This window comes from Notechis scutatus, chromosome 4 (genome assembly GCF_049901735.1).
Source record: "Notechis scutatus isolate UNSWTSFEM ecotype Mainland chromosome 4, rNotScu1.2, whole genome shotgun sequence".
In the NCBI taxonomy this organism is placed as follows: domain Eukaryota; kingdom Metazoa; phylum Chordata; class Lepidosauria; order Squamata; family Elapidae; genus Notechis; species Notechis scutatus.
This window is the reverse complement of record NC_142012.1, coordinates 51,648,896-51,668,519: the sequence shown is the minus strand read 5'-3', so window position 1 is coordinate 51,668,519 and position 19,624 is coordinate 51,648,896. Positions and strand designations below refer to the sequence as shown.

Genomic DNA, 19,624 nt, shown 5'->3' with positions numbered 1-19,624 from the left:
TTCCTTCCGCAGATGAGCTTTATGGGGATGCTGACTTCATTTTCCAGCAGGACTTGGCACCTGCCCACACTGCCAAAAGCACCAAAACCTGGTTCAATGACCGTGGGATTACTGTGCTTGATTGGCCAGCAAACTCGCCTGACCTGAACCCCATAGAGAATCTATGGGGCATTGCCAAGAGAAAGATGAGAGGCGTGAGACTGAACAATGCAGAAGAGCTGAAGGCCGCTATTGAAGCATCCTGGTCTTTCATAACACCTCAGCAGTGCCACAGGCTGATAGCTTCCATGCCACGTCGCATTGAGGCAGTCATTGCTGCAAAAGGGGCCCAAACCAAGTACTGAGTCCATATGCATGCTTATACTTTTCAGAGCTCCGATATTGTTCTATGTACAATCCTTATTTTATTGATTGCATGTAATATTCTAATTTTCTGAGATTGTGGATTTGGGGTTTTCATGAGCTGTAAGCCATAATCATCTCAATTAAGACAAATCACGGCTTGAACTATCTTGCTTTGCATGTAATGAGTCTATCTCATATATTAGTTTCACCTTTTAAGTTGCATTACTGAAATAAATTAACTTTTGCACGATATTCTAATTTTTTGAGTTTCATCTGTACGTGCCCAATTTCAAACTTGTAGGCTTTATGGTTCTGGAGATTGTGATGATGCGTGAGGGGTATTTTGCTTTTATATATATAGATAGAGTTGGAAGGTACTTTAGAGGTCATCTAGTCCAACTCCCTGCCCAAACAGGAGACCCTATCCTATTCCAGACAAGTGACTGTCCAGTCTCTTCTTAAAAACCTCCAGCTGAAGCACCTACATCTTCTGGAGGTAATTCGTTCCACTGATAAATTGTTCTAACTGTCAGGAAATTCCTCCTTAGTTCCAGGTTGCTTCTCTCCTTGATTAGTTTCCATCTGTTGCTTATTGTCCTGCCTTCAGGTGCTTTGGAGAATAATTTGACCCCCTCCTCTTTGGGGCAGCTCCTTAAATACTGGAAGACTGCTCTCCTGTCCCACCTCGTCCTTCTTTTCTCTAGACTGGCCATACCCAATTCCTGCAACTGTTCTTCCTGTGTTTTACTCTCCAGGCCTTTAATTGTCTTAGCTGCTCTTCTCTGCACTTTTTCCCAAAGTCTCAAACATCTTTTTTGCAATGTGGTGACCAAAACTGGATGCAGCATTCCAGGTGTGGCCTTACTAAGGCTTTGTAAAGCGGTACTAATACTTCATTGTGATTTTGATTCTACGCCTGTACAACCAAGGATTGCATTAGCTTGAATACACTGTATTAACTGATACCTTTAACCAAGGGTCTTCAAACTGGGCAGCTTTAAGACTTGTGGACTTCAACTCCCAGAATTCCTGAGTTAGCATGACTGGAGGAGGAGGGATTTTGGGAGTTGAAGCCCACAAGTCTTGAAGCTGCCGAGTTGGAAGACACCTGCCTTTAACTTCATCAGGGCACATGTATTAATGGCAAGCAGAGTCCTATGAAGGGTTCAGGAACTGTCCGTCACTCCTTGAATATCCCACTACCGCTGCACCAACTTGGGGGGGCACTGGTAAAATGTGCATGAAACTTGACTGGCCCTTACCTCTCCAGCAAAGAAATAATGGTTGAACATGTTATAGTGACAAAAGTCCTCCTTGGGATAGAACTGCGAATACCTGTAAAGGAATGGTTTCTTATTAGGTTTACACATGAGATTTCAGCAGTCAAAATAGAGATGGACGATCTGTGGATAAAAATGTCTCAGCTGCTTTCTCCCTTAGCATTCAGTTGCTCCAATGTCTCCTAAAAGTCCATCTATCTGACTTTCCTTCCTTCCTTCACCTTCCTTCCTTCCCTCTCCTTCTTTTCCCCTTCTCTTCTTTTCCCTTCTTAGGTTTTTTTTCTCTTCCCCTCTCCTCTCTTCCATTTTTTCCTCCCTTTTCTTTTTTCCATCATTTCCCCCCATTCCCCTTCCCCTTCCTCCTTCCCTCTTCCTTTCTTCCCTTCCCTTCCCTTCCCCCTTCTTCCTTCCTTCCTTTCTCTTCCTCTTCCATCAACTCATTCTTCTTTCCCCGTGTCTATGGGGATTCTCCATCATTCAGGTCAGGGTTGACCCAATGTTGCTTTTCAAAAGACAGCTGGACTTTCTTGATTTTTTTTTCCTTGAAAACATTGTCATCCAAGAAGCTACTTCAGTTCTCCCCTTCTTCCCCTTCCTCTTCCCTTCCCTCCTTCTCTATTTCAATTCCCCTTCTTCTTCTTCAAGGGCTCGGCCAATTGGTGTCAGAAACCAGACTGCCATGAGCATCCATGTTCCTTACAATCTCAGACATTCGGGGGGACGGGGGACTAATTAAGTTATAAGAAATATGTACTATTATACCATTACTAAGTATTCCATCTTATGTTTCTTGATGAATGTATTTTATTTTTTCTTTATGTACACTGAGAGCTTCTGCACAAAAGACAAATGCCTTGTGTGCCCAATCACACTTGGCCAATAAAGAATTCTATTCTATTCTAATTCTATTCTAATTCTATTTCTATTCTATTCTAATTCTATTCTATATTCTATTGTATTCTATTCTAATTTCTATTCTATTCTAATTTCTATTCTATTCTATATCCTATCCTATCCTATTCTATATTCTATTCTTTCTCTTCTAATTTCTATTCTAATTCTATTCTATATTCTATTCTAATTTCTATTCTATTCTAATTCTATTCTATATTCTATTCTATTCTATATTCTATTCTAATTTCTATTCTAATTCTATTCTATATTCTATTCTATTCTATATTCTATTTCTTTCTATTGTAATTTCTATTCTATTCGATTCTATTCTTCACTCTCCTATTCTACTTTACTCTACTCCATTCTATTCTATTTCGGTAGGCTCTTTTATAGATCACTTACTCCTATTAATAGCTGAGAAAACAATTCATTAGAAGGATACATCAGAGGGAATCTACATAGAGGTAGTCCTTGCCTTACAAAAGTTTGTTTAATGACCGTTCAAAGTTACGGCACCGAACAAAATGAATTATGACCGTTTTTTTCACACGATCGTTGCAGGATCTCCAGGGGTCATGCTTGGCAAGTGACTCATTTTTACGACAGTTGCAAGGGGAAGCCAAATTTACTTGACAGCCAGGTTACTAATTGAATTGCAGGATTCATTTATGTGAGGGAGTTCCTTGATTAGGAAACTCTGTGCCAAGAAAGGTTGTAAGGTAAAGGTAAAGGTTCCCCTCCTTGCACCTACGTACTAGTTGTTTCCGGCTCTAGGGGGCAGTGCTCATCTCCGTCACAAAGCCGAAGAAGAGCCAGCGCTGTCCAAAGATGTCTCCGTGGTCAAGTACCACCAAAGGGGTTCCTATTTTTCTACTTGCATTTTTTTACGTGCTTTCAAACTGCTAGGTTGGCAGAAGCTGGGACAAATAATGGGAGCTCACTCCGTTACGCGGCGCTGGGGATTTGAACCGCCAAATCGCCGACCTTTTCTGATTGACAAGCTCGGCGGCGAAGACGCCGAGCCACCGCGTCCCTAGAAAGGTCGTAAAATGGAGCAAAATTCACTGAACGGCCGTTTTCACGTAGCCACGGAAAAATTGGTGACTGTAGGTTGAGAAGGATCTGCCTAGGGATGACACAGTGGAGAAGCACGGAAACAAAGAGCAACTGCTGGAAAGAGGAAAAACTCTCGGGGAAGAGACGGCAGCATCAGCATCAATCCCTTAATAAAAACCTCACCGGAAATCAATATCGAGCAAAAGACTCTTCATCGAGATCTTCTCTTCCAACTGGATCAGTTCATGAAGCCTGAAATTGATCAAGGAGAACGTCAACCTAGAACCAAGGAGAAACTTCCTAATGGAGAGGACAATTAACTAGTGGAAGGGCTTTACCCTCCAGAAGTTGTAGGTGCTCCATCAGTGGAGATTTTTAAAGAAGAGATTGGGCAATCATTTATCTGGAATAGTATACCGTGTTTCCCCAAAAATAAGACCTTGACTTATATATATATATTTGCCACCAAAAAAGGCACTAGGTTTTATTTTGGGGGGATGTCATCCACTGAGTAACCTCACTTGCACGTGTCGCCCCTGGCCTCCTTTTCGCTGTCAGAGGCCTTCAGGAACTTCTTCTGCAGCCAGCAAGGCTTTCATGAAGGCCTCTGCAGCAGGTAAGAGTGCTCTGGATCCATCAAGCTTTGTTATCAGCTCCAGAGACCTTCAGGAAAGCCTTGCCAGCCTTGCTGGCCTTAGAAGAAATGAGCCAGCAAGGCAGGTGTCGGGGTGTGCAAGGCCTGGCTACAACTGTCCAAAGGTAAGTAGTAGGGCAGCTTCATTCCCCCATCCCCACCCTAGCTTAACTTTTACCCATCCACTCTGGAGTGGGCGGGATCTTCATTAGGGCTTATTTTGGGGGGGGTAGGGCTTATATTGGGTGCATGTGTAAAAAAAAATCAAGCTAGGACTTACTTTCAGGGTAGGTGGTATTTTCAGGGAAACGGTAGGATCTCCTGCCTGAGCTGGGAGTTGGACTAGAAGACCTTTAAGGTGTCCCTTCCAACTCTGTTCTTCTGCAACTTTGGCCCCATGTTTTATTCCAAGGGCAAAGGCTAAAGGCCATTCGTTGGTTAAGGTCAACTATGGTGGGAGGGAAACACTTAAGAGCTCACCTTGGAGTGCCAACACAAAGCACCCTTCGGAAACCCTGAGCCACAAGAAGATCCAACAGGAAGTGGCAACTTCTATCGGTGAAGAGATACTGTGCGTTGGTCTTCTTGTTCTCCAGAGCACTGAGGAGTTGAGTAGGTCTTCTCAGCTGGGCCGCTGAGATATCAGAAAGTACTGGATGGCCAGAGTGTCTTTCCCATTCAGATATCAACAGGAGCTGTTGACATTCTTGACAAAACTTCCTTTTCAGCGGCGGAAGAGCGACAAACTCCTTGTACCTTATAGCAAAAAGTCACAGGTATATTGGCATTGCCTTGAAATTCCTGCCTTCTAATTCCCCCCACCAAGTTTTTTTTATTTCAATCTACACATACCCAACAATACATATTCACAGTGTGGTATCAATATATCACACATTTTTAATATAGGCGAACTTAATACCACCAATCCTATCTCTTAATACACATATTCACATTAAATCAAAATCCTTCCTTGCTTACTTTCAACATTTCAGTACTCTCTCCTAGTGCCAGCCACCATATCAGTTAAACATACTTCATGTCATTATTCAATTTCCTCCCCAATTTTGTTTTATTTTTAAATAAAAAGTTCTCATTTGGCAAGCAGTACGGTTCCAGGTTTTACATCTCAATACAAACATGACTATAGTTACCTATTCATTTTGTTTGTTTAATTTCATATCACAATAACCTTATTAGTATTAAATATTAAACTTATCTTATCCAATTCCAATTCATGTTATAACTTATTTAATTTTTCTTAGGATATTCTAAAGTTCCTGCCTTTTAATTGAAGTGCCCATCCATTTACCGTGTTTCTCCAACAATACGGCCTCCACCAATAGGAAGCATGATTTCGAGGCATGAGGTGAAATTAAGCCCCGCCCCCAAAATTTAGGCCTATTTAAACCATGCGTTTCCCCGCCATTTCTCACATCGTTCGTTAGAACTACACGAGGTGAAGAGAAATGGGGGGTGAGGGGGGAAGGCGGGGGGGATGGGGAGAAAACTTGCCTTTAGGAGTCACCTGCAGGTAGCCTAGGCTAGAATACCCTGATAGCCGATAGAAGCTCCCTGAAGGCAGAGTCCCCAGCCGCTTCAGGGCGTGGCGTGGCTACCCGTGTCCCCTCGCCTTTAGGGCAGTCTCTTTCGGGCGATGGAAGCTCCCCAAATGCAGTCACCAGCTACTTCGATCGGCCAGTAGAAGCGGCCTCGGGGCGACCGCACACACACACACACACTCTCCTCGCCGCGAGGCCGCTTCAATCGGCAGACGAAAGCTCCCTTGAAGGCAGAGTCCCCAGCCGCTTCAGGGCGAGGCATGGCTACCCGTGTCCCCTCGCCTTTAGGGCAGTCTCTTTCGGGCAATGGAAGCTCCCCAAATGCAGTCACCAGCTACTTCGATCAGCTGGTAAAGCGGCCCGGGTGAGTGCACACACACACACACCCTCGCCGCGAGGCCACTTCAATCGGCAGACGAAAGCTCCCTTGAAGGCAGAGTCCCCAGCCGCTTCAGGGCGAGGCGTGGCTACCCGTGTCCCCTCGCCTTTAGGGCAGTCTCTTTCGGGCAATGGAAGCTCCCCAAATGCAGTCACCAGCCACTTCGATCGGCCAGTAGAAGCGGCCTCGGGGCGACCGCACACACACACACACCCTCTCCTCGCCGCGAGGCCGCTTCAATCGGCAGACGAAAGCTCCTTGAAGGCAGAGTCCCCAGCCGCTTCAGGGCGAGGCATGGCTACCCGTGTCCCCTCGCCTTTAGGGCAGTCTCTTTCGGCAATGGAAGCTCCCCAAATGCAGTCACCAGCTACTTCAGCTGGTAAGCGGCCTCGGGTGAGTGCACACACACACACACTCCTCGCAGAGGCCACTTCTATCGGCAGACGAAAGCTCCCTTGAAGGCAGAGTCCCCAGCCGCTTCAGGGCGAGGCATGGCTACCCGTGTCCCCTTGCCTTTAGGGCACTCTCTTTCGGGCGATGGAAGCTCCCCAAATGCAGTCACCAGCCACTTCAATCGGCTGGTAGAAGCGGCCTCTATGACTCTCTCAAAGAATGCAAATGACCAGCTGCCTGCAAGGAGTATAAAGCCTTCCCTTCCCCACCATCCAGTAAAGAGCTGAAGAAGCTTCTTAGAGGAGAAGCGAAATGCTTTGCAACAAAAAAAAAAAAAAAACAACAACAAGAAAGTCCAGTTGCCTCTTGTGGAAAAAAAGCACCTTGGGACAAGAGAGGTGATCAAATTTCCTTTCATTCTTCAGCTTTTAAAGAATTACTACAGGAACTTGAATATCTGTTTCATGGAACCCAGGAAAAGCATACTTAATTTTCAACTGATTAAGGAAAACTGTATGGATTCCGCCAGTTCCCCCCATTTAAATCCTGAGTCTCGAGCCAAACTTCCAAAACTTCAAAAGGATTTATTGGGAGTTAACATGTCCGGCACTGCCTGGGTGTAGCTGGCTCTGAGATACATCATTCCTTGTCACCCTTGACCCTGGTTTTCCCTCCACGCCCCCGGGGTGTATCATAATTCATATTCTCCAATAGGACACATCCATAGCCCAGAGTCATCAATCATGCTCTCCAGTTAGAATTTTGCACGGCAGAAACTTCAGTCACCTAGTTACTATCTCTGAAAAAAATTATGGAATGCACTTTTGGTTTCCAAGCTGCCACACTGCTCTTTCAAAATCCCTTCCCCCCTCCCTTTCTTTAATTTTTTTATTAGACAAACCCAAAAAACAAAAAGAAACATTAAAAACAATGAACGTACAATCCTCCTAACCCACAGTTGTCTTACATTGCTAAATCATATATAAAAATAGTGCATGTTTACATTCTATATAATATACTGTATGTATGTATGTATGTATGTGTGTGTGTATATATATATATATATATATATATATATACACACACACACACACACACACACACACATATACATTTAATCATTTCTTATTGTCTTGATCCTTTCTCTTTTCTAACCAACCATAAAACTTATCCCATACTTTGTAATAATACCATTCATCCTTATTTTTTAATTGTTTTGTCAATTTGTCCATTTCTGCACACATCCAGATTTTCCTACCCCCCCACCTTCTGTTGGCAACTCTAAAAAGACCCTAGAAATATTTTATGAGTTGACACAAGCATTTCAACCCAAACAATACCTTTTTACATTGTCGGAATGAGTTTTAGAAGGCCGACGACTCCGGTTGTATTCTTCCCGTGCCGAAAGACGAGCTTCTGATATCTATGGAACACGTAGAGGAAGAAAAAAAAAACAATGAAAGAATGAGAAAGTACTACTTCAAGTCAGTCCTTTGAGTTACAACACTTCCTTGAGTGACTGCTCAAAGTTACAACGGCATTGAAATAAGTGAGCCGGGGCCATTTTTCAGAGTGATGGCCTTTACAACCATGATGGTGTGATCTAAATTCAGATGTCTGATAACTTGATTCGCATTTGTGATGGTCACAGTTTCCTGAGGTCACTTGGACGAGTTCAATTTTTTTTTAATCTGAATTTCTAGTTCAGAAAGAAGAATAAAAATATTTCTAACTCAAAGCTTTGTATGTGTCTGTGTATATTTTCACACACACACACACACACACACACATTATTTTGGAAAAATTGATAAATACTTTAGAAAATTATTGTTTTGCTTTTAAACCCCGGAGCATACTGTGATGACCCAAAGGGGCCTGGCACAAAGGCAACACAGTTTGATAATCAATAGGAGTCCCTTTATTAGCTCCAACTTCAACCCCAATGTCCTGGTTACCTTCTAGGCTGGAGAAAAACTCTCCCAAGAACAGTTTTTGGCTGCTGAGAATCAAGTCCAAAACATGGTCAGCACAAATTGTAACTTAAAGCCCAAACTAGCTAAACTGAAGTAATTAGTTTGGGACGGCAGGAGCATGAATTTCAGGCTTGAAGGCATGGCAAAACTCTCACGGTTGGGAGGATGCCAGGAACACAGATAAGCAAAGTCAACACAAGATAAACTCACATTTGCTCCCAGCAGACGCCTCACTCAGCATGCATCTCTTTTAAATTTTCTTCCCAGCAGGGGCTAATGAAGGGGATCAGGGCCCTTTCCTTCCCCGTAAGCCATACAATCCACGTTGTTCCCTTCTCCGTTCCTCCCTGCATGCCCTAGGATGGAGAGGGGGTGGGACTGGGTCTTCCTCTGAACTCCCTCTCCCTTGTTCTACCTCTTCCCTGCTCTGCCCAGCCAGCTTTTTGCCCTTCCCCAGTTTCCTCCACAGCCAATGGAGCCACACTCCCACTCCCTGTCAGCTGCTTGGCCTCCCCCTCCGAATCAGATTCCAACAGGGGCATAACACATATATTGAAATATGCCCACCTTTTGTCTTCTCTCTCCTACCTTCTGTTTTCTGTCTTCCGCCAAAATTACCAGAAATGTACAGATTTATTTATTTTTAATTAAAAAATAATCCCATTACCATCCCAAGACTTTGAAATCTGCACATTTCCAAACAACAGCCATTTTAGGTGTACAAAACATCCCTCCACTACAAGACACATAAAGGAAGAGAACACGACCGTCCCTTGAAAGGGAAAGGAAGAATAATTCCTCTTTTAAACATCTCTTGTTTTGACCTGACCTTTTCATCTTCCCACTGGAAAAAAGGGCAGTCTTTTCTTTCTCGGCACGCCGAACAAGCATAAAATCTTCTCCCCTTTCCTTTCCCTGGAAGAATCCTTGTAAACAAAAGAGTAGGACCTAACAAAGAAAAAAATAACAATCAGAAATGGGGATTGTGGAAAGAAACAATAAAACGATTGCAATTTGATGGAGTAGTAATTTATATATATATATATATATATATATATATATATATATATATATATATATATATATATATATATATGGATCTTTAGGTTATTCGGGTTTTCTCCCGCGTAAGATTGGAAGTATCTAGGCAACGTTTCGATGAAGTCTCATTCATCATCTTCAGGCTTCTGTCTTCGCTCTGTGCTTCTCAGAGTGATGTGAGCTTGCAGCTGCTTCTTCCTTTTAACTGCTAGTGGGGGTGTGACTTGATTGGTTGGGGGCTTGGCTGTGTTCTGATTGGGTGGGGTATGTTCTCATTGGTTGGGGTTTGGCTGTGTTCTGATTGGTTGGGGGGTTGGCCATGTTCTGATTGGCTGGAGGCGTGTTCTGTTCAGGTGGGGGCTTGGTTGTGCTCAGGTTGGTCTTAGTTACTGGGGATTTGAGCTGGTGAGCTGTGATCTTGCTGTTTGGCTTGAGTTCGTGGTCGTGCTGCATCTTCATGGTGGGGGTCAGTTCGCTTCATGTATGGCTCAGGGGGTTGAAGTGGGTAGTGATGCAGCTGCAGTGCGGCTTCTGGTCTGTGGTGGTGTCTCATCTTCTGTGTGGGTGTGAGTCTGCTTTTTACGTGGAAGTGTGGTGGTGGCATCTTGTGTGGCCCTCGTGGGTGTGGGTCTGGTGTCATTCATCATGTTAGGTACTCGTCTGTTCATGAGGGCGGGTTTCCAAATGGCTGGTAAGCGGAGGTGTCATCTCTTTTATTCATGCTGTGTGGGCGTTTTTCTATCTCTATGGCTTCTCTGATTATTCTGTTGTTGAAGTGTTCGGTTTTGGTGATAGTTCTGGTATCCACCATCCTAAGAAACCCTAAAGACAAAATCGAGTTAGAAAACCAGGGAGTATACGAAATCCCTTGCACCGCCTGCCCCACTACATACATTGGACAAACTAACAGGAGAATAAATGCACGCGTTGAAGAACATAAGAACTCAATCAAAAAGAAGAACCGACCTCTTCCCTGGTCCAACACCTCAAAGCCACAGGACATGAGATTGACTTTAAAAATACCAGAACTATCGCCAAAACCGAACACTTCAACAACAGAATAATCAGAGAAGCCATAGAGATAGAAAAACGCCCACACAGCATGAATAAAAGAGATGACACCTCCCGCTTACCAGCCATTTGGAAACCCGCCTCATGAACAGACGAGTACCTAACATGATGAATGACACCAGACCCACACCCACGAGGGCCACACAAGATGCCACCACCACACTTCCACGTAAAAAGCAGACTCACACCCACACAGAAGATGAGACACGACCACAGACCAGAAGCCGCACTGCAGCTGCATCACTACCCACTTCAACCCCCTGAGCCATACATGAAGCGAACTGACCCCCACCATGAAGATGCAGCACGACCACGAACTCGAAGCCAAACAGCAAGATCACAGCTCACCAGCTCAAATCCCCCAGTAACTAAGACCAACCTGAGCACAACCAAGCCCCCACCTGAACAGAACACGCCTCCAGCCAATCAGAACATGGCCAACCCCCAACCAATCAGAACACAGCCAAACCCCCAACCAATGAGAACACACCCCACCCAATCAGAACACAGCCAAGCCCCCAACCAATCAAGTCACACCCCCACTAGCAGTTAAAAGGAAGAAGCAGCTGCAAGCTCACATCACTCTGAGAAGCACAGAGCCGAAGACAGAAGCCTGAAGATGATGAATGAGACTTCATCGAAACGTTGCCTAGATACTTCCAATCTTACGCGGGAGAAAACCCGAATAACCAAAGATCCACATACAAATACCCGCGAGAACCTCAGAAAACAAATATTGCACCTCTACGGGGAGGAAACCCACCATCTGACCAGGACTTATGAAAAACTTGAAGTCCAAAGAGCTTCCATTTTATGTGACCTCGCATTCCTATGCAACTGCCGAGATCAAAATTTAATTCCCACAAGCTTCCAATTGAAATTCCACACCAACACAGCAGCCACCAAACGCATCCTAAAAAGAACAGAATTGGCCCTAATTAGAAATGAACTTCACACAAAAAGATTTCTCCTAGACCAAATCAACAAAGATCTCCTCACACTTCACCTCAGACTCAGCAACAAGATTCACCCCTTACTTTGGGACAAATCCAAACAACTCGCTGTCTGGAGAGCCGAAACACAGACCACCCTCAAGACAGACACACACACCAACAAACTCAGAAAACTACACAACAACGCCAGAAACCAACTCCTCCCCCTCACAGCCACACATGAAACAAACAGTGCACAACATCTCAGACAAGATCCTCACCGAAGCCGAAACCAAGGTCCTTTCAAAAGGATTCAACTTTGCTGTCGCTCCCAAACACATCCCCACAGAAACCATCATATGCGGAGTTGAAACCAGCCTGACCAAAACCAACCCTGATGATGCTAATAGAATCAGACTCGAAATCACCAACATCCTCTGCACTAGCAAACCACCCAAAAGCAACTTATCCAAAGAAGAACAAACTGCACTACGTAACCTGAAAGAAGACACCAGCATAATAATCCTACCAGCAGACAAGGGCAACGCGACAGTGGTTATGAACACATCTGACTACCAAACCAAGTTAACCAACCTACTCCTAGACCCCACATACAAACCCCTAAAGACAGACCCCACCACCTACCTAGAAAAAACCACCAGATCCAAAATAAAAGCCTCCCCCATCAGTGAAGAAATCCAGCAAAGAATCATACCCAGAGAGAAATCATCCAGATGCCCTAAGCTTTATGGTCTCCCCAAGATACACAAAGAAGGAACTCCACTTAGACCAATAGTCAGCTCCATAGGCTCACCTCTACAAAACCTAGCCAAATTTCTCGCCAAACAACTACAGCCCTATGCAGAATCCATCAACTCACATGTAAGAAACTCATTCCAGTTCATCGAGATCATAAAGAAACAAAACTTACAACCCAGCGACCTACTAGTGAGCTTCGATGTCATATCCCTCTTCACCCAAGTGCCAATAAAAGAAGCCATGACAGCCATCCAAAACAAATACAACCCGCCCCCCCAGCACATCCTAGATCTGACCAACCACTGTCTATCCAATACATACTTCACCTACAACGGACAAAAATACAAACAAATAGAAGGAGCACCCATGGGATCACCCTCTCACCTGTCATCGCAAACCTCTACATGGAACACTTTGAAACACAAGCTCTAGAAAAATATGATCACAAACCCAAACTCTGGCTCAGATACGTAGATGACACCTTCATAATCTGGCCACACGGGAAAGAAAAACTGAACAACTTCCTCACACACCTCAACAGCCTACACCCCAAAATACAATTCACCATGGAAACAGAAGCTAACAATCAACTTCCCTTCCTAGATGTCTTGGTATACAAAAAACCCAATGGCTCCCTAGGACACACCATCTACCAGAAGAAAACACATACAAACCGCTATCTACATGCACTCTCACACCACCACCCAGCACAGATCAATTCCGTAGCTGAGACACTCATCTCCAGAACAAAATGCTTAGCTGATGAACAACACCTAAAAACCGAACTAAACACTCTCACCAACGTACTAACAGCCAATGGATTCCAAAGAAAGAAGATTACCCACCTAATCCAAAAAGAAACCCCAACCAAAATCCAAGACAGAGAACAAGAGAACGGCAAAGCCCTCCTCCCATATATAAAAGGCACTACAGACAAAATCAGCAAGATCCTCCAAAAACACAACATTAAAACAGCATTCTGCACAAACAGAAAAATATCCACCATCCTAAGAAACCCTAAAGACAAAATCGAGTTAGAAAACCAAGGAGTATACGAAATCCCTTGCACCGCCTGCCCCACCACATACATTGGACAAACTAACAGAAGAATAAGTGCACGCGTTGAAGAACATAAGAACTCAATCAAAAAGAAGAACCGACCTCTTCCCTGGTCCAACACCTCAAAGCCACAGGACATGAGATTGACTTTAAAAATACCAGAACTATCGCCAAAACCGAACACTTCAACAACAGAATAATCAGAGAAGCCATAGAGATAGAAAAACGCCCACACAGCATGAATAAAAGAGATGACACCTCCCGCTTACCAGCCATTTGGAAACCCGCCCTCATGAACAGACGAGTACCTAACATGATGAATGACACCAGACCCACACCCACGAGGGCCACACAAGATGCCACCACCACACTTCCACGTAAAAGCAGACTCACACCCACACAGAAGATGAGACACGACCACAGACCAGAAGCCGCACTGCAGCTGCATCACTACCCACTTCAAACCCCCTGAGCCATACATGAAGCGAACTGACCCCCACCATGAAGATGCAGCACGACCACGAACTCGAAGCCAAACAGCAAGATCACAGCTCACCAGCTCAAATCCCCAGTAACTAAGACCAACCTGAGCACAACCAAGCCCCCACCTGAACAGAACACGCCTCCAGCCAATCAGAACATGGCCAACCCCCAACCAATCAGAACACAGCCAAACCCCCAACCAATGAGAACACACCCCCACCCAATCAGAACACAGCCAAGCCCCCAACCAATCAAGTCACACCCCACTAGCAGTTAAAAGGAAGAAGCAGCTGCAAGCTCACATCACTCTGAGAAGCACAGAGCCGAAGACAGAAGCCTGAAGATGATGAATGAGACTTCATCGAAACGTTGCCTAGATACTTCCAATCTTACGCGGGAGAAAACCCGAATAACCAAAGATCCACATACAAATACAAATATACAAATATATATATATATATATATGGTGTTCGGCTTGGTTCGGGTATTTTATTTAAATTTGGGGCAGCCTATTGCTGTGCCAGAATGGTTTTTTCTTCATCCTGATTGGTTGGGAGTCTTGGTCTGTGTTTATTGGTCTCGGAGTTTGCTGTGTTCTGCTTGATGGGTGTTTCTGATATCTTCTGTCTGTTTTTTGGCTCTTTTTGTATCTTGATTCAATTATGCTATAGCACCCCAAAAAATCCCCACAGAATCCATCATATGTGCAGTAGAATCCAGCCTAACTAAATTAAATACAGATGAAGCTGATAAAATAAGACACCAAGTTACCAATATCTTATGCACAAGCAAGCCACCCAAAAGCAACTTGCAGAAAAATGAAATTAAAGCACTACAAACCCTAAAAGAGACAGCAGCATAATCATCCTCCCAGCAGATAAAGGGAATGCCACTGTAGTAATGGACAGAAAAGACTACGAAACAAAATTGACAGACCTACTCCAAGACTCCACATACAAACCCATAAACACAGACCCAACCACATATCTGGAAAAATTAACCAAGAAGAAAATTATAACCAGCCACATAAGCAAAGAGATCCAACACACGATTATACCCAGAGAGAAATCTTCCAGATGCCCCAAACTATACGGCCTCCCAAAAATACACAAAGAAGGCATACCTCTCAGACCCATAGTCAGCTCCAGAGGAGCACCACTACAAAACCTAGCTAAACACCTAGCAAAGAGCTACAGCCCCATGCTGAAACAGCAGCTTCACATGTACAAAACTCATACCACTTCTTGGAAATGATCAAAGATCTACACGTGGAGCAAGAAGATCTGCTTGTAAGTTTTGACGTGGTTTCACTATTCACTCAAGTCCCGATAAAAGAGACCCTTGAAATCATCAAAAATAAATACCAACCAGCTAAACACCTCATGGAACTAACAGAACACTGCTTATCCAACACATATTTCATATACAAAGGACAAAGATACAAACAAATAGAAGGAGCCCCCATGGGATCACCACTGTCACCTGTCATTGCAAACCTGTTCATGCAAGAATTCGAATCCAGAGCCCTGGCCAATGCCATCCTCAAACCCAAACTATGGTTAAGATACATCGATGACACATTCGTGATTTGGCCCCATGGACAAGAAAACCTAAACAATTTCCTAACACACCTAAACAGCGCACACCCCAAAATCAAGTTCACCATGGAAACAGAAACAAACAAACAACTACCATTCCTAGATGTACTAATCTACAAAAAACAGATGGCACACTAGGACACACCATATACCAGAAGAAAACACACACCAACCGCTACCTCAATGCCCAATCCCACCACCACCCAGCACAGATAAACTCCGTGGCTAAAACACTAATTACTAGAACCAAACGCCTGGCAGACAAGACACACATTAAGACTGAACTATGCACCCTGACTAAAATATTGACAGCCAACGGCTTCCACAAAAGCAAAATCACCAACTTGATCCACAAAAACACACTGAGACATAATAGAGACCCAGAAGATGAACAGACCTATGGAACAGCTGTCCTGCCCTACATAAGAGGCACTACAGACAAAATTAGTAAGATACTACACAGACATCACATCAGGACTGCCTTCAAAACAGACAGAAAAATAGCAGCCATCCTTAGCAACCCCAAAGATAAAATTGACCTGGAAAACCAAGGCGTATACGAAGTCCCCTGTGCATCATGCCCGGCCACATACATTGGACAGACCAATAGAAGAATAAGCACCCGCCTGGATGAACACAAAAATGCAGTCAAAAAGCTGGAACACACTTCCTCACTAGTCCAACACATGGAAGCTACAGGTCATAGCATCAACTTCAATGGCACCAAAACCCTGGCCACTATGGAAAACCCTAGCCACAGAGTCATCAGAGAAGCCATAGAGATTGAAAAAAAGACCAGAAAGCATGAACAGAAGAGATGATTCCACCAGGCTGTCAATCATTTGGAAGCCTGCACTCACAAACAAAAAAAATCTCCACACCACAAGCCAGGCAAACACCTGGGCACAAACAGATCCCCCCTGATACCTCCAGCTCAAACACACCCCAACCAGGCACCCAGATGAAACCCAGCTTCCTAACTAATGATAGCCGTCCATTTACCCGAAGCCAAGCTGCACTAAAGGCCTCCATTAAAGTAACACAATGCTGCCAGCCAATCAAGATACAAAAAGAGCCAAAAAACAGACAGAAGATATCAGAAACACCCATCAAGCAGAACACAGCAAACTCCGAGACCAATAAACACAGACCAAGACTCCCAACCAATCAGGATGAAGAAAAACCATTCTGGCACAGCAATAGGCTGCCCCAAATTTAAATCTGAAACCACTGTAAAAGTCTGACCCACAGACGGACACAATACAGAAGCCTGATGATGGCAGATGAGATTCTGCTGAAACGTTGCTACAACTTTAAAAGAACTACAATGACGTGGGAAAATACCCCAACGACCATACATGTAAGTACCGAAAACTTAAGAAAACATATATATATATATATATATATATATATATATATATATATATATATTATGTATGTATGTATGTATGTATGTATGTATGTATGTATATGTATATGTATATATGTATATATGTATATATGTATATATGTATATATGTATATATGTATATATATATATATATATATATAAGCAAAATACCCTCACGCATCATCACAAAATCTCCAGAACCGCAAAGCCTACAAACTTGAAATTGGGCACATATGTTCCTCTTGGCTTCTAGGGGCTCACTAAGAAAGGATCTTTCCAAATGACCATCAGAGCATTTAGAGTATTTCCTATATTATTATTATTATTATTATTATTATTATTATTATTATTATTATTATTATTATTATTATTATTACACTCTGATGCTAAGGAGTTCTACTCCCCCTCCCCATCTGAAAAGAAATCTCTTCCAAAGGCAAAACACAAGCAGAGGAGAGGAGTTTCAGTTTCACAGCATCAAGCTGTGAAAGACAGGTTGCAATTAATGCAAGTTGTAATCCAGGTAGTCCTCGATTTACGACCACAGTTGAGCCTGGCATTTTTTGTCACTAAGCGAGACATTTGTTAAGTGAGCTTTGCCCCGTTTTATGACCTCCTTGCCCCTCCCTCTCCTTCCTTCCTTCCCTTTAATATTCCTTCCTTCCTTCCTTCCTTCCTTCCTATCTATTAGAATGCGGTATTGCAGGCTAACTCTGCTTACATTGCCAGCTGACCGGCTCAAGATCGATTCAGCCATTCATCCTTCCAAGGTGGGTCAAATGAGGACCCAGATTGTTGGGGGCGAATAGGCTGACTCTGTAAACTGCTTAGAGAGGGCTGGAAAGCATTATGAAGTGGTATATAAGTAAGTGCTATTGTTTGGGAAGGGAGGAAGGAAGGAAGATGAGAAGGAAGGAAGTGAAATGAGGAGAAGAAAGGAAGCTGTGGTGGCACAGTGTTTAGTGGAGTGCCATGTTGCAGACTAACTGCCCACTGCTAGAGGTTTGATCCTGACCAGCTCAAGGTTGACTCAGCCTCCCATCCTTCCGACGTGGGTCAAATGAGGACCCAGATTGTTGGGGGCAAAAGGCTGACTCTGTAAACCGCTTAGAGTAAAGCACCATAAAGCGGTATATAAGTCTAAGTGCTACTGCTAGTTCTTCCTTCCTCCCTCCCTCCCCAGTGGTTAAAATGCAGTATTGCAGGCTGTCTGTGCCCACTGCCAGCAGTTCGATCCTGACTCAACTTTCTGTCCTTCCAAGGTCGGTAAAATGAGGGCCCAGATTGTTAGGGGCAAGAGGCTGACTCTGTAAACCACTTAGGGAGGGCTGCAAAGCGGGATATAAGTCTAAGGGCTATTGTTAACTCCCATTTTTTTCACCGCCATTGTAACTCCAGTCACTAAACAAACTGTTGTACATCGAGGACTGCCTGTGTAGACAAATAAGATAGAAACTGATGCTATCGCAGTTAAATCTTTCAATAAGGAGTCACATAAAAATAAAGGTGGGTGAGTAAGCAAAAGAACACACACACACAAACACACACACAAACAAAACACATACACACAAACACACATACACAAACACAACAAATAGACACAAACACACAAACACAAACACACACATACACACAGACACACACAAAAACAGACACAAACACACATACAAAAACAAACACACAGACACAAACACACACAAAAACGAACACACACACAAACACTCACAAACACATAAACACAAACACTCACAAACACACAAACTCACACCCACGGGGTGCAAACTGTGCATCCTTAAGCATCTTTAAACCCTCGGGCTCCCTCTCCAGCTCTCTGCTGCCTACCTCGCGGGGTAGTTGTGTAAGGGGGCGGGACCAAAAAAAGGGCAACCGATCAATCCAATCATAGAATAACAGAGTTGGAAAAGACCTTGGAGGTCATCTAGTCCAACTCGAGCAGGAGCATCCAATCCCATGCCTCCCAGGCCTTCGCTCACCATGCGGGCACTCGGGCGCCGGGGCTGCGGTGGAATCGCGCTCCAGCACCACCGTCGCCACCCCAACCTCCGGCGAGGCCGCTTCCATCTCGGCTCGACGGTCCTCGACGGGCGACCCCTCCGCTTTCCCAGTCTCGCCAGCAGCCCCAGCCCTAAACAGGAAGCTCTCTTCCCTTTTCCTATCTCTAGGGCATCGCCTTTCTCGCAGAGGCGACGCCCCGCCTCTTCCGGCTTCCTTTGGAACCCCTAGACCTTAAATGGGTTGAGAAGCCGCCTCCGCTTTGGGAAGCGGAAAGAGCGGTGGCGGGACGCGCCGTCCAGAAACGGAGAGATTTGAGGCTATAAAAGGCCAAGCTGCGAAATTTCGCCCAAGTCGTCAAGTTGATTTTTGCACTGAAAAAGACGCGGCTTGCATTTTTTTAAAAAATTATTATTTCTTTGAATATCCTGCTGGGTGTTTAAGGAAACGGCAGTGGCTATTTTATTTTATTGTTGCATCAATTATGACTGTGTTTCTCAAATCTTAGCAACTTTTAAGATGTCTGGACTTCAGCTCCCAGAATTCCCCATGGCTAGAGAGTTGGAAGGAAGGAGAGAAAGGAGGGAAGAAGGGAGAATTAGTAGAATTACAGAAGTGGAAGGAGGGAAGGATATCAGAATAAGAGTTGGGAGGGACCTTGGAGGTCATCTACTCCAACCCTCCCCCCACTCACCCAAGCAGGAAACCCTACACCATTTCTAACAAATGGCAGTCCATTCTCTTCTTGAAAGCCTCCAGGCATGA

General features: G+C 44.2%; 1 protein-coding gene across 2 annotated transcripts in view; it reads right to left on the bottom strand.

Annotated features, from left to right (window-relative positions):
• The window catches only part of ZCCHC4 (zinc finger CCHC-type containing 4), a 28,772-nt gene extending 9,710 nt beyond the window's left edge, over window positions 1–19,062 (bottom strand). The window contains exons 1-6 of one of the 2 annotated variants that reach the window (XM_087963416.1): window positions 18,841–19,062; window positions 9,343–9,461; window positions 7,881–7,963; window positions 4,690–4,965; window positions 3,759–3,827; window positions 1,608–1,680 (exon numbers count right to left, since the gene is read on the bottom strand). In XM_087963416.1, coding sequence (XP_087819542.1) covers window positions 1,608–1,680; window positions 3,759–3,827; window positions 4,690–4,965; window positions 7,881–7,963; window positions 9,343–9,461; window positions 18,841–18,928 — 708 coding nt within the window. In that variant the 5' untranslated portion in view covers window positions 18,929–19,062. Of the gene's footprint in view, window positions 1–1,607; window positions 1,681–3,758; window positions 3,828–4,689; window positions 4,966–7,880; window positions 7,964–9,342; window positions 9,462–18,612; window positions 18,662–18,840 lie in introns of those variants that run through there. The other variant, XM_087963417.1, reaches the window with a different exon arrangement.
• Window positions 19,063–19,624: the final 562 nt, after the last annotated feature.